General features: G+C 36.6%; 1 protein-coding gene across 4 annotated transcripts in view; it reads right to left on the bottom strand.

Moving 5' to 3' along the window:
- Positions 1 to 16,311, bottom strand: part of ZNF277 (zinc finger protein 277) — a 105,023-nt gene that overhangs the window by 8,494 nt on the left and 80,218 nt on the right. For all 4 annotated transcript variants that reach the window (XM_059171598.1, XM_059171599.1, XM_059171602.1 and 1 more), the window contains 3 exons: positions 10,992 to 11,083; positions 8,129 to 8,239; positions 5,913 to 6,045 (listed from right to left, as the gene is read on the bottom strand). In XM_059171598.1, the coding sequence (XP_059027581.1) occupies positions 5,913 to 6,045; positions 8,129 to 8,239; positions 10,992 to 11,083 (336 nt within the window). The remainder of the gene's footprint in view (positions 1 to 5,912; positions 6,046 to 8,128; positions 8,240 to 10,991; positions 11,084 to 16,311) is intronic.

Raw genomic sequence — 16,311 nt, 5'->3', positions numbered from 1 at the left:
ACTGCAGTGTATTATGTGTGCATAATATGTGCATTACGTCTAGAAAAACACTGTATCTACCTTAATTAAGTATTGTGAGCATTACCAAAATGTGACTCAAGAGACATGATGTGAGTGAATGCTGTTGAAAAAAAGGCACAGATAGAGTTGCTCAATCCTTCAGGACTGCCATAATCCTTCAATTTGTAAAAATCCATGAAGCACATAAGTGAAGTGAAATAAAACTAGTTATCCCTCTATATAAAGTACATGGCAGCAGGCAATAGTAAGTACTCAAATATCTACTTCAACGCCTTTTATCTCTTACAGTCCATGGAGAAGTTGCACCCATGTAGGGCTGGGTCTGGCAAACTTAGCCATAGTTTCAGCAAAACTTTATGGAATAATGAGCAGGAATGATTTCTTTTGCCCTAACCATTTATCTTTTCTATTCCTGAATCATTTATTTCTCCTCCTTATTTTTTCTTCTTTCTCCATCCAATTTCCCCACTGTGCCATGCAAAAGCAGACAGTGCACTAAAGAAGGATGTAGAACAATAATGGGTACCTTTCCAAGCAGCTAAACTATGGTTACAGTCAAGCCCAACCTGAGCTGTTAAAAATACAGACGTTCTTGTTTGATATTTCTCTTTTGGAAAAAAATAACTAAAATTCACTCTCAGTTTTGAACTTTTTTCTTTTCTCAAAAAAGGTATTCAATTAACGAAAAACAAAGAACTACAAGGTCCATTATGATTTAGGGGAAAAAGAAAATCTATCATTTGTCAACTTAATGAGAGGTGTTGAGGCTGTCATTATCTATCAGCTAAATGATGCATAAATTCAGACATGCAGAGATTTACCATAATGTCATTAGAGATAGTAATTTGGACTCTATAATGTACTTCCCAGAGTGTCATGAAGTGTCTGAACCTCATTATGGACATCAGGAATGGCTTCAACACTGCCAACAGGATCTCTGTTAGTTGGAATTTTTTGTGATAAAATTAAATCTTTCATGGATTACTTGGTCTCTCTGGACTTATACTTAAAGGTCATTGCTGCAGGATATTATTCAAAGAAGGGCCATCTGTGGTATTACCATTTTCAATGATAGGGACAAATGTTGTTTACCAATAAATGTTTTGGCCAAAGAGACATAAAATATCTTTTAGTGTCAAACTTCCAAACCCAAATAATTATTTTGCAACTTTCTGAGTATTCAGTATAACATGGAGGGATTTTCCTAGGCAACAGCACTAACCATTTACCACTTGAGAGGAAAATGGAACTTGGTGTTCATTAGTGTATTAAGAAACAAGTGGTTTGCATGTGACACTGGCCCAGATTTTCCTAGAATGTTCCATCTTGTGTAGTCAAATATATATGATTTATTATAGGAATAAGACCCAAGAAGAAAAAAAAAAGGCACAGACTCTCTAATTAAGATGCTGTGCTTGCTAATGAATCATGTTCGGAAAGCAAAGATTTCAAGAAAAACAAAGTTTGGAAGGCGTATCAGTAAAGATGTTCAGCACACCCCCTCAAACCCTTACATCAGATGGTTTATGATCAATGAGAGAGTGGGCAAGAAAAACAAGACAGAAAAAAGAAATCTCCTTCACCTAGTAGCATCCCCATCGCTCCAATACACATACTTGTACGTACTTACATGAAAAACCCATTATAAACGGAGAAAAAGAAATGCTTTAGTTTTTATTTTTTCGAGTTTTTATTTAAATTCTAGTTAGTGAGAAGTGTTTTACATGGTGGGGCACTTGGATGGCGCTTGGTTGGTTAAGTGTCAGCCTTCAGCTCAGGTCATAATCCTAGGGTCCTGGGATGGAACCCTGTGGCAAACCTGCTTCTTCCTCTTCCTCTGCTGTTCCCTGCACCACACCTCCCCCACTTGTGTTCTCCTCTCTCTCAGATAAATAAAATCTTTAAAAAAAAAAAAAAAAAAGAGAGAAGTGTTCTAAATGTAAATAATTTCATTAGAAAGAACTATACTAAAACTATAAAAACAGGTTAAGAGCCAACTTTTGTTACAGCTAGCTTTGTATATCTTCAATAATAAAAAATACAAATAAAAAATGATAAAACCACTGCAAAAATAATTTCCTTTAGGAAAACTTAGGGCTTGAAACATGAATGCCTTAGGACTCGGTAGCTGACGGCTCAGTGATGATGGCAGGGGCATCTGAATGGGAAACTGCCTGTGAAATTGTCCCCTTGACCATCTCCACTATTCACCGAACACTTTTGTTTGTGAGAAAACAGAGAGAACCCATAGTAGGTAATCTAGTCTCTGCATAGTGACTTTTTATGAATTTGCAAGTCTATTATTATTAAAAAACTGATATGAATTATTAAGTATGAAAATTATCTCACCTAAGGAAAAAAAAAAGGAATCTGTCAATTTGGTGAGCTCAGAGGAGAGCCAAAACCACTTCTGTGCCTAAGGTCTCCCACCTTAGATGACGATTAGAGTCCAGGAAATATCCTGGATGCTGCCATCACTGCTGAGTGGAGATTCTGCTCCGAGTGGAGAAGAGGAACTCTGCTGGCACTTATCTGCTACAGGAGAGGTTCAAGCATTAACTTTGTATACCCCATCCCGAGGTGCTGAAATTATATGCTTAAGTGTCTGTCTCTCATATGGCCTCTAAACTGAGTAGTAACTTAAATCAACCACCTTAACTTAAATCAACCACCTTGTCTGTAATATTTTTTTTTCCTATTCCACCAATGTCTCGTACTGGAAGGCACTCAAATGTGTGTAGAATGTATGAAGCCAATGGAAGTGCTTCTTGGAGGGAAGAGGACGTGAGAAATGGATACAACAGCTCTTCACTCTTTGGCTCCACAGTCATCACTCATGTCAGCCTTGTCCCTCAGAGGAATACACAGTGAGTATCTGGGCAGCATTTTTTCCCCACCTTTTTAAAACTGAAGCAATGTCACTATTCACTGCTTAAGCAAACTTTTAGAAGAATTTATTCTTCATATTATTTTTGTGAAATATGAAGTATTTTCATTAATGGGGTCTAAAAGGAAACAAATGATGCTGAGCAATCTCTGACCCTCATTTTTCTCTAGTTATGCAGTATTTAGTATTTGGAACAGTATTTATATACTCATTCTATATATTATACCTTTTATCAACAACAATACTCAGGATGGTATTAAGGTTGATAGTTCTGGTAAGTCCTTTTCTATGTAGGAACACTTCTACATCCTTAGAGACTTTCTTAGCTTCTTCAATCCTTTTCTTTTTTAAAAAGGATTTTATTTATTTACTTGACACAGAGAGAGAGAACACAAGCAGGGGGAGAGGGAGAGGGAGAAGCAGGCTTCTCGCTGAGCAGGGAGCCCGATGCAGGGCTCTATCTCAGGACTTCGGGATCACGACCTGAGCCAAAGGCAGACGTCCAATGGCTGACCCACTTAAGCGCCCCTCTTCAATCTTTTTCTAAGGTAAGTTTATTTAATTTCCAAAATGCTGAGGCTAATCATAGCACATTTTAGGCTTTGTTTTTTAAATCATTCTTCTTCTTGTGGGTTATTTACTTCCATGGGAAAGCAGACAGGGCTAAGAAGGCTAAGGTTGTGGGTCAGAGCCCTTGATGAGCTTATTAAAGTCAGTTTTACTTTGACCCAGACTCACTTTCTAGTTTAGTACAAAAGAGAGTAGGCAGGAAGGTGGTGAAGAGATCATTACCAATTCATCACCATTACTTGACCAAAACTGAACCAAAAAAGTAAGAGACAGGTACCTCATTTCAACTGAGGAAAAAGTGAAGGAAATTGATATGGAGAGGTTAAGAATCCTGTTCTAACTATGTGACTCTGGGAAAAGATCCGTGCTTAGTCTCCAAACCTATAAAAAATGGGGATAATGATAAAATCTGTGACACATGAATATGGTTAAGAGTAAATGACTTAATATACATATCCAATACAGTGCCAGGCATATAGCAAGTAGTCAAATGCTGCTAGTTAAAAGAAAAAATTGCTGATATTAATAGTCTCCTAAAATGAATTAGTTTTCATTTTATATACTATTAAAGTCCTTATATTCTCTTGAAACACTCTTCTTAAGCTATGATTCATGCCACATCATATCTGGACACTCAGTGGGCAGTATTATCTAGCCTGTTCATCTAGAGACAGCTAAAATAATTGCAAATAATTTCAGTTTTGAAAGACTTACTATTTGATGCCCAGAGAATAGAGCATCGTACTTTTCTGAAATGCCAGCAGAATTTGAGTGAAGCGTCTTTGAAGTCTCCTCTAAAAGGTAAATACCTCCAGCTATATATATAATGTTCTGCTAGTCCTAAACTCTCAAATATTATTTTAAAAGATGCCCACGAGGAAGTACTACTAAATTGCTTCCGTGTAGCTGATATTTCTTAGAGCTAACACTGAGGTCCACTCCCTGTTGGATTGGGCTGGGCCCTGAAGCAGTGTTTGTTCTAGGAATTAATGATTGAGTGATTTCAAGAGAAGACTGAAGGACTCAAAGGCTGGCTTTGCCTTTAGCTAGTTGTAAAACATTTGCAGCAGATCATGGCAACTTCTCAGAGCCAACCTTCAAACACATGTCAAACTTGCTTCTCAAGGGGAATTTTATTTTAACAGTACAAGGATTAGTTAGAACAGACAAAAATTCCAACCCTACAGCAGACCTTTCCAACATATTTCAGGAGATGCTTGTTTCTGTCCAATTGATAAAATGGTTGATTATAAGCAATTATGCCTTCTGTGGCCATGAGTTTGATTTCTAACTCATTCCTAATGAGAGGAAAAAAATAATTGCCACTGCTTAAGAAAAGTGTCAGAAACAACTCTCTTTCTCCTAATACAAGTGGAGAGTTATGTAACCCTTTTCTTTATACCAGTGGATTATTTCACTTGTTATGTACACCCCCAAATTCAGCAGAATAGGGCAGGGCCAGTAGCACTGCCAGTCACTGTGGCAGTCAAAATCCCCACTTCCATTTCTAAATACACCCCCCCCACCACCCCCAGTGATACATGCCTCCTACCGAGTACCTTCTCTTAACGAAAAAAAGCCCATGAAATGGTACTGAGGTTTCTAGGAAGGAAACCTTTCAATGCATTTAAAATCCTTCACATGGTAACACCATTATCACATTCTATTAGCCGAAAGGTAACACCATTATCACATTCTATTAGCCGAACAAATCAAAGTCCTCTTGCCTAGGGAAATTACTTGGTTTCTCTAAAACCTCCATCAAAGATAAGCTGGCTAAGGAGGATGGTAAGTTTGGTTTTTTGTTGGGAAAAGGAAGATTTTTTTTTAATGGGGAGAGAGGAAAGAGTGAAGAGATTTTTTTTCTCCTCTCATTAAGAGAAAATCTTAGTGAGGCTCCATGCCCAGTGTGTGAGCCTGACTTGGGGCTTGATTTCACAATCCTGAGATCATGACCTGAGTGGAAATTAAGAGTTGAACACCCAACAAACTGAGCCCCCAGGCACCCTTACAAAGAGGCTGTTTTTAAAGAGTTATCTAGCATAAGATACTACCACATGCAGAGGCCAAAAGATGTTTCTTGAGTAGAATACAGAAGTCTCTGGTCTCAAGGTAATAAATACCATAACAAATAAGTAAGAGTATGTAGATACTCAAATACTTTGTTTATTATTACTTTTTTTTTGGTCCAGATCACTGTGAATTCTAGAGATATGACATTTCTACTATATAAACATCTGGCAAATTAAAGACAAACCGAATCAAATTATGCTTTGTAAACTAAACACTATGAAGCTAATCACTGCTTGGAAGTGTCCCTCGATTACATTTTGACCTTTATACTAATTGCTTGTTTAAATATTAGACAGCCCTTAGAAAGATTTTTGTTTGTGGAAATGCAATCAAATTTTAAATTATGAAGAGAAAGCCTTACCAAATAATTGATGACATAAAATCGGTCATATTCTCTGTTCTTAGGATTAATCCTCCGATGCTGTTTTTTCCTCATATGATCTTTAAGTGTATTTTTGTCCCTGAAGGTTTTCTCACAGTACAAGCACTGCAAGCTAAAAAAAAAAAAAAAAAAAACACCAAAACACAAACACTGACAGATTACACATGTCTCCTGGAGAGCCGCTATAAAAGTCCTTTATTTTCAAGTCTTATGATTATTCATTTTAGGTCACAGAATCTTCAAGTGGGATACAACATCACTGTCAGAACCTCTTTTACTTCATTCATTCAGCTTTGTGGGATGCAGGCTTGGTTTATTTTGTGGTTGGCTACACTGGCCAACTTGGCTATGCAGTCAAACTGTGACAAAGATAGCTAATACCCAAAAGCTACTTTGGCGTCTTCTAATCAAATTTTCTCTTCTAAAAATGAAAATGTAGTTATGTTCTTCAACTAATTACAATGATAACTAGCACTGGTTGCCTCCATTGAGTACAACAAATTAGTCCATGATTTGGCACATTCTCTGAGTTGATTTGCAGGGATTAATACCTAGTTCCAGTACACACTAGCTGGTCAAGTTACTTGCCTTCTCTATTGACATTCATTTTCTAACTAACAAAACGTCTTTCTCAACCTAGGTCTGACAGTGGATACTGCCTGTAACTTCTCCCTATCAGTCATTAGAGTTCTATTTTTTGGAGTCACACAGATTACGTCTATGCTCCCTTTTACATGAAAATTCTCAAATGAGTGAAATCATTTGTTTTAATTTCGAATTCTTTTGCCATAACTACTAAACACCCTTTGAACCATTTCTTGTGCCAGAGAAATAACTGTATTATTTAACAGCAAATAATTTATGGCATTAAAAAAAGCTCATGCTAATCTTGCTAGAAAGCACATCTGTTATTATTTTATAAATGAAGGATCATTTAGTAAGAGTAAAAGGACTTGTTTTAATGTAGTGTTGATATCAGAATTTGAACTTGGAACTTTTAATATTTCTTTCTTACTTAATGTCATTGCTCTGAATGTTGTGTGCTGAGATTTCATTTGGAAAAAAAAAATACAGGGGTACCTCGGTGGCTCAGTTGGTTGAGTGTCTGACCACTGATTTTCACTTGGGTCATGATATTGGTCATGCTATCAAGCCCTGGCTTGGGCTCCACATTTAGTGGGGAGTCTGGGAGTCTGCTTGATTTTCTCTCTCCCTCACCTTCTGTTCCTCCCCCTGCTTAAGCTCTCTCTCTAAAATCCAATAAATAAAAATTTTAAAAACAAACAAACAAAAAAACCCCAAAACTTGGTTTTGAGAGAAAAAATATTGGGTCCTCTCCTAGAGAGAAATGTTGATCAATTTCTGAAAGGCATTTTAGTGACCTAGTGAATTTCCTTCCTTATTTTACAAGTTAAGCTCTAGATACGCACTAGATATCCACAGTCACCAGAGTATGAACTTAGAAAAAGTGGAGTGTTATGATATATAAATGTGAGTAAGTACTAAAAGGTCAAAGAATGGATAGAGTTTATCTCACATAAAGCTGAATAACAGAATATTTTGACAATATATTTACTACATATGTGAAAAATTATACTGAAAAACAAATGAATTACCAGTACAAAATTAAGAAATGTGGAGATACTAATGAGGAAGGGCATGTATGAAAATTCAAGGCAATTAATAATGTTCTATTTCTTTTTTAAAAAAAAGATTTATTGAGAGAGAGAAGAGGAAGAGGACATGTGCGCACACCCATGTGCATGAATGGGGGAGTGGGAGGGGTGGAGGGAGAGAGAATCTCAAGCAGACTTGACCCTGAGACCATGACCTGAGCCAAAATCAAGAGTTGGGATGCTTAACTGACTAAGCCACCCAGGAATCCCTGTTCTATGTCTTAGGCTAGATGGAGAGTATATGCTTCATACCCTATATAGCATATGTTACATGGTATGTACATTGTTTGGTATTTATGATACTTTTTCTAAAAACAGTAAAAGACAATATGATCAGAGAAAAAGAAGGCTGTCATGTAAAATGTGAATGCCTCTAACAGGAGAAATGAGAAAATTCCATTTTATTATTCACTTCTATTAATTAATTATAAAAAATTCACAACAGACAATAAAAAAAATTGCCAAGAGTCCAAAATTAAAATAGCTTCAGCTTGTGTTTCATGAAAAAAAAATACTTACTTGTCCAGCTTTTTCTGTAAAGTGCATAGAAATTCATTGCAGTTTACAATGTTGTCTGGCAATCCAATGTTGAAAGCATGTTCTCTGGCCATGTGGTTTAAAAGAACAGATCTAGGAAGAAATTTGAGCAATTCATATTATTTACAAATCATCTAGAAACAAATCAGGTTAGGGATATCAATTTTATAATGACAACACTAATCAGAAGTACATGCAAAGGTTAAACACTAAAATATAAATTTGGGCTATGAAAGAGCCATATGTTATAAAGTACTTAAGTACACATATAATCACAATAGTTCTTTACAGTGAGTTAAAGTTCCATTATCTGCCAGTGGACAGGAATATACTCTAAAGATGAATTGGGTTTCTGTCCTTTAAACTAGTACATAAACTGTGGTTTGCCTACTTTTCCAATTCATCATGGGAAAGAGGAAGAGACAACTGCCAAAAGGAAATATGTCCTGCTATGTACATCCTGGGATCACAGACATTTAGTCAGCCCACTATCAGACACAGACCAGGAACCCACAGTAAACACATCTAAGAATATGTAAGGGTTACTATAACCTGAATACACCATGACCAGTCTGTTGCTTAGTTTATGCTGAAAAGGAAAATTTTAATTTTTCTAAGTTTTACACAGCAAAAATGCCTATGTGTAAAATATATTATCCTACTGGATCTTTAGCATAACTTTATTTTTATTTTTATTTAAAATAAACAACTTTATTTTTATTTATTTTATTTTTTTTAAAGTTTATTTATTTATTTAAGTAATCTCTACACCTAACATGGGGCTTGAACTCAGGACCACAAGATCAAGAGTCCCATGCTCCTAGTGCTGAGTCAGCAAGGCACCCTCGTTATCACAATGTTAGTTCATAACATGAAGGTGACAGTTTTGGGGAACTCATTAGTACACAGACCATTAAAAGACTATACACATTGACAATAATACAGTTTATCTAGCTTATTTAGACACTTACGGTGGCCCCCAAATCACTATTTTTTTAGGGTTATCATTTTTTTCCTTTAGAAAATAAAGCAACCAACCCTAAAAATGTTTGCTGATTTTTTTAACTATGTAGGAGTCCCATTTATTAATCTCATAGTTAACATACTCTTTTGGCTAACCACTTAGCTATTATCAATAACTATGAATAAAACTAGTAGTTCATAGAGTACTTCATAGTGCCTTTTGGCACAAATTTTTCTCTATGCCAACTGCCCTAGAGAAGAATCCAATCTTCATTAGTGGTGTTTTAAACATCAGCGCTGCAACCAAACCATTTTCTAAATTCAAATTAGTACCCTCTCCTCAATGTTTTTTAAGTAATAATGTCAGTTACTGTGCTAGGCTTTTTTGTTAATACTATAGACTGCCTTCTTTGAAGAGGGCAGAAAATGTTATTTTTCTGATTGTCCACTCTTATGTTGCCACTAAAACTATTCCCAGTTCCTAGAGGTTACAACTTCATGACTTGTATTTAAGTCATGTACATTTGTAAATATCAAATGCTGTATAATGAGAAATCTCTCTCTTTGTCTTTAGTTCCTGGCACGGAGCTTCTAAAACCCTTGGAATTTCTCCTTGATAGGATTATCTTTGTTCTGCTGACAAGGCCGCTCAACCCAAGACCATTAGGTAGCTTCATAATGGGAGTGGGTCAAGGAAAAGACTAACCATGTGATTACAAGGTGGTGCTTTTGAGCCTCCAGAGAGGGGAGTGATCTGGATATTCGATGACTGAAACAATGCTCATATGACGAAGGCTTATTAAAAATTCTGGACATCAAAGCTCAGTGAAGATTCCTGGTTGGTGAATACTCTGATGTGCTGGGTGAGTGATACATCCCGATTCTTTCGCACAGAAGCTCTGAGTTCAGGAACCTCCCAAAACTTGCCCTACATATCTCTTCACTTGGCTGCTCCTTTATAACAAAACTGCAGTCCTAAGTATACTCACTTTCCAGAGTTTTGTGAGTCATTCTGTAAGTTACTAATTATGCAAATTGGTGAGAATCCTTGAATTTTTGGCCAGTTGGTCAACTGAACTTGTGGCTGGTAACCAAAAAGGAGGCAGTCTTGCTGGGCATGATGCTGCTTAACCTGCAGAGTCTTACGCTAACCGTGGGCAATTGCTTTAGAATTGAATTATAATACGCCAGCTGGTTTTGAACCCAGTTGGGAGTAGTAAAGAATTATCAATACCCCAGTTTTGTTTTGTTTTGTTTTGTTTTTTAGATCTTTATTAGTTTTAATATTCAAAAGTGAAACATTGAAAACTGCTAAAAGTTTAGTGTTAACACTATAGAAGGGTGTGTCTATAGTAGTTTGTTGTACATGGTCTTGCCTGTCAGCCAACTGAAAACGTCCTAAAACATTAAACACAAATTTATTTGTGGCATTTAAGGAAAAAAGAGGCAAACCAAGAAACAGATTCCTAACTATACAAAATACACTGATGTTCCTGGAGAGGAGATGGGGGGATGGGTTAAATAGGTGACAGGATTAAGGAGGGTACTTGTAGTGATGAGCACTGGGCATTGGAGTGTTGTATGTAAATGATAAATCACTAAATTCCACACCTGAAACTAATAATACACTGTAAGTTAACTAACTGGAAATTCAATAAATACTTGGAAAAAAATAAAAGAAAAAATGAAAAAATTATTCCCTTAATCTGCTTAGAGCAGCTATAGTCCATCTTTAATGTTAAGCGTAGTAAAAAAATTACTGCTGATATATAAAAAAGTCCTGAGCTAATCCACAGAACTTAATTTATATAACCATTACGAATGTTTTGATGTGTTTTCAGATGAAAAACAATAATATTTAAAGACATGGATGAAGGCAAACCTGTTCCCGAAAAATTCCTCATTGCAAAACATACAAATACCGTGAAAATGGTTATCATTTCTTTCTTGCTGCTGTTGTTCCAGAATTTCTTTCTGTAAAGTAGAAACAGATACTTAATTTTATTATTATTTTTTAAGATTTTATTTATTTATTTGACAGAAAGTAAGAGGGTGAGAGACAGCACAAGCAGGGGGAAAGGCAGGCAGAGGGAGAGGGAGAAGCAGCTCTCCGCTGAACAGAGAACCCAAAGTGGGGCTCAAATCCAGGACCCTGGGATCATGATCTGAGCCGAAGGCAGATCTTAACCAACTGAGCCACCCAGCCATCCCTGATATTATCTTTAATAAGTGTACAGTTAGCTAATGAAAAATGTTATAGTCTGAATGGGAGGAATCTGGGGAAGAAGCACAAAGGGAATATATGAATATTGACAATATTTCAAATTTCTCCATTTCTGTCCTTGTATCAAAACTCCAAGTCTATACTGTTAAATGCTGACAGAACACTCCATTTGGATAGCTTTGCAGGAAACTCAGAGTCACCTGGGTCTCATCATCCTTCCCTACCCTGGCTTTACTCCTGTTCTTATTAGTTAACTCCCATCCTCACCCTCTTTCCCAAACAAAAATATGGTAGGGTTTTTGGTTTGCTCCTTTTGGTACCTCTCAGTTTAGTCTGCAATCAAGTTCTGACAAATTTTTCACTTGAACTATCTTTTTTTTTTTATTTTTTTATAAACATATAATCTATTTTTATCCCCAGGGGTACAGGTCTGTGAATCGCCAGGTTTACACACTTCACAGCACTCACCATAGTACATACCCTCCCCAATGTCCATAACCCCACCCCCCTTTCCCAAACCCCCTCCCCCCAGCAACCTTCAGTTTGTTTTGTGAGATTAAGAGTCACTTATGGTTTGTCTCTCTCCCAATCCCATCTTGTTTCATTCATTCTTGAACTATCTTTTATATTACTTTTCTCCACCATTCCCAATGCCATCGCCCTGAGTCCGGTTTTTGATCAGTCATGGGATTACAATAAATAAGTCTCCTAGAGGGTCACCAGGATCTCAATCTTTTTTTCATCACATCCATCCTTCTTTTTGTTCTGAGGCAAACTCTTAAGCATGGTTTTCCTATGCTATTATCTTGTTATTCTTCAACTCAAATAATTTTTTAAAAAGATTTTATTTATTTATTCATGAGAGACAGAGAGAAGCAGAGGGAGAAGGAGGCTTCCCATGGAGCAGGGAGCCCAAATAGGAACTTGATCCCAGGACCCCGGGATCACACCCTGAGCCCAAGGCAGAAGCTTAACCGAATGAGCCACCCAGCTGCCCCCAACTCAATAATTTTAAATATGCTTTGGTAACATTTGCTCCAATCAGGGTGGTTCTACACACCATCTTTCCTTGAGGTCATTTTATTTCTCTTTGATTTTTGCCTGTTATGAATCCTAACCTGTAACTTAAGATTCCCATTTCTATCATGATTTCCATTTCCAGACTGCTATATGAGAGTTACAAGCTCTGGCTCTGAAACACTGAGTAGGCTTGGATTTGAACTCTGGCACTCTGTGGTACTCAGTATTTAACTTTTTCAATCATCAGTTTTCTAATTTTTAAGATGAAAATGGAAATATTATCTCAGAGAATTGTTTATAGGATTAAATCAGATAATTTATGTACAGGGTTCAAATTGTGCATGGGTCATTAAATGTTGGATATTATTGTTAACCAGCCAATGTCAATTTCCACTGTTTATTACCATCATCTCTTTGTTAACTGTTTGCTTGCCTTGTCTTCTGAAGGGATATGAAAACTCTTTGGAGTAAAAATTAAGTCTTAGAGTATATACCCTGTGAAGAATATATAAATGTTGAGAACTTTAAATTGTGGTAATTCATGATGCAGAATACATCTCAAAAAACTTTTTAAAGGGCTAAACATGAGTTGTAAATTGTAACCTCTCGTCTCTGATTAAAAATTAGATTTTTAGGGGGGAAAATTAAGTCTTTATGCTGTTCTTAGAATGGCATACAGCTTCTCTTATAACATGGAGCTCAAAATAGGAACTTTATAAAGTTTATTGGTGATTCTATGAATACTTATAGAATAACATAAAAATTAGCTAATAACTAGAAAGTTAATAAATTCCATGTGGCATTTCTGGAAATGTATCACCAAAGATCTAGAAATACTAATCCATTTGAAGAAAAAAAATTAAAAAGTTACCATGATAAAAATCAATTTCATGAACTGGTTCTATCTGTGATAGAATAATGAATATCACACTTATCCTTCCCCTGTAAACTACTATAAAATAACTTGCTTCATCTATTTTATCTGTTTTCAGACACTGGATAATGGACAGTGCAGGGCTGCGATCCGTGAAAGAAGAAAATAATACACTTCCTGTTTTTTGCTGGGTGGTATTTTCCAAACTGCAATATAGGGAAGTGAAACCCAAATGAGGTGTAGCTACCTCACTGGATGGAGGGGGAAAAAAAGAATGGAGTTCAGGACACTATAGTGAGCGCATTCTGTGGGACAAGGTACTAGAGAGAAGAAGGCTGGAAAGAGGGAGCTCAAGAAACCTGTACCAGGATTTTTGGTCTTTGTCCAAATACCGAGCTGTACATGTACAAAGTAGGACTCTGTAAGTCCTGACAGAGGAATTTCCAGGGGCTGTGAAGCTGAATGGACATTCCAGAGGTTACAGCATTGGGATATATTGGAGTTCCGACATGCAGAATAAACAGCTTGCTCAACAGTTTAGGCATACAGCAAATATAAAAGAAATTCTTTAAATTTACGTGCTGGTAGCAAGTAGATAGATAAAAGCTAGAGAATTAAAAGAGCTAAGGTAGACCTATCAGACCATCTCAAATATTGCTTTTTGAGTTTAAGTGAACCTTGCAGCAAAACTGAAATGGATAGAAGTCAAATAAAAGAGGTATTGTTAAAGGAAACTGAACTTTTCTAAATATGCCTGGTTTGACTAAAATTTAAAAAAAAAGAAAGAAAGAAAAAAAAGAAAACACATTTCCAAGCACTATATCAACAACTTCGTTAGCAGAAAAAACAAAAACCCTAATAAAGCTTTTGATAAAGAACCCTATCACTACAGTAAGGCCGGGGCCGTACATGTACTTTCTCTGCCTATTCCTGTTTTTAGTCCACAAGACTCAGTGCTCATTAAAAGTCACCATTCTGGCTCGTACTTCTCAAGTTTGTGATGATATAACCCAATTTGGCTAAAGAAAAATCTCACTCAACTTCGTTGTCTCCTTGGTTTTGGCTCAGCACAAACACAAAAGATTTGTGAGTCTAAACCAGAGGGATACTACACCATTTAAGGTTTTCTTTGGCCAAATATAAGTTTTATCAACTGACCCTGAATTGCAAAACTCGAGTGGAAACATTAGAAACATAAATTGATTCTTCTTAGGAGAGCCTAATTTACACTTTGGTATATTTGAGGCAGCATGGGATAGACTGGACAATAAGAAAAGTCACTGTAATGGCAAGTAACTAAAACCAGGCTGTTCTGTTCTGGAACCTCTCTCCTACAGTGATGGTGGGTACTGAGGACTCTCAGCTAAGTTCATCTGCACAACCGACAACCATAGTAAGAGATGAAGATTCCAGAATGCCCTTGTACTCTAGGCTCAGAGATGCCCTAGCAGGTTCCATACAACTCCTTTAATTTTTACCCCAGTTCATTCCATTAAGATCTGCCTTTTGTCTATGGCACACACTCCCCCGCCCCCCCCCCCCCCAACAAATGCTTTTTGAACTCCTTTCCAGACCTTCTTCCAAGGGGAGCTACTTAAACCATTTGTTGCTCTGCCTCTGCTTTCTGTTTATTTTATTTGCTTAAGACTTTTCTCATTTTTATATCAACAAGTCTAACAAAGACTAGCTTTATTTGGATTCTCTGCTCTTCCTAGACTTGATAATTTTAAAATAAGAGAAGTCTTATGTAAATGAAATAAGCAGAAAGAAGATGGTTAATTAAGAAAAAATAGTTTTTCTTTTCTCTTTCTTTTCTTTTTCTTTTGTAAAGCTTGGTTTATGATTAGTTCTAGCATATACTTTAACTCACTTTCAAACAAAAAAGTATAATATTAACAGATAATCCACAGCAAGCATCACAAAGATGTGCAAATCAAAGCCTACTAGCTTTGTGGTTTTATTTTTCTAAAAAAAAAAAAAAAAAAAAAAATCCCATGCTGGGTACACATAGTCGATTTTATTCACGCATTTCCAGAATGGAAGGATGAAGAGAATGTCACAGATGTTATATGTTTGAACTTCTCAAACTTATCTGATGAAATCAGAAAAAATTTTCATTACAAAATAGGCTTGGATAAAGACCACAGTTATAAGAATATAAGATCAGCTTATGTATTAGGCAAAGAGTCATAATAACAAGCTGTATTTTTGTCTAATTGGTTTAAAATGTCAAGAATGGCAGGAAAGGGGTCAGTGCAGAGTCTTTCATCTTTATTCATAAGCTGAAGGCAGAGGAAACATTAATGAAATAGCAGATAGAGCAGATGGCCCTCAATAGTCAGAGGGGATTGACATATATAGGTAGAAAATGAAAATGTGAGTTAGGCTGAAAGTTACAAAATCAGCCAATTTAGGAAAAAGCAATTTAGAAAAATCTCAATTCAGTTAAGTATTTGTGTACAGGAAAGCAGAAGCTGATGCTTAGAATGACATAACCAATGGAGATAGCTTATGTTACAGTCAGGAAGTAAAACTAAGGCTGATGTTATTAATTATAGATACCAAAAATGTTCTCTAGATACTGACATTTCAGATTCATAACAGACTTTCCAGCTGAATGGCTGTATGAGTGACTAGGAGAGCAAACAGCACACTCCGAAGGTTCCTTCCCGATCCAGCCCCCGGGGGCAGTAGCAGAGCAGAACATGTCAGGCAATCTCAGTTTAGGAGCCCAGCTAAGCTCCTTCAACAGAGAACACAAAAGTTGTCCCTAGTAAAGTCAGAGCGGTAGCCTAGAGCCTCCAAAGGAAGGCAGCAGGATCTCCTAGTCCTCCTGCTTTCTACTTTCGGGACAATGGGTTTTCTCTGAGGTCTTTGGGATTATTTCATTTATACTTCCGCCTTAGCCCAATAGTTATTTCAGGCTGCTATGAAACAATGTGGCATAGAAATGAGAGTAAAAGAAAGAAAAAATTAGGATGGGCACATAACCTGAAGGTTAAAAAATAAAAATAACACACGCCTACATATGCACAAATTCATACCTAAGGGTGGGCCCCAAATTTGGCTATCAGTTTTCTTAGA

The sequence above is a fragment of the Mustela lutreola genome, chromosome 4, assembly GCF_030435805.1.
Source record: "Mustela lutreola isolate mMusLut2 chromosome 4, mMusLut2.pri, whole genome shotgun sequence".
In the NCBI taxonomy this organism is placed as follows: Eukaryota; Metazoa; Chordata; class Mammalia; order Carnivora; family Mustelidae; genus Mustela; species Mustela lutreola.
The sequence above is the reverse complement of the archived record's forward strand: the minus strand, read 5'-3'. Positions and strand labels throughout refer to the sequence as shown.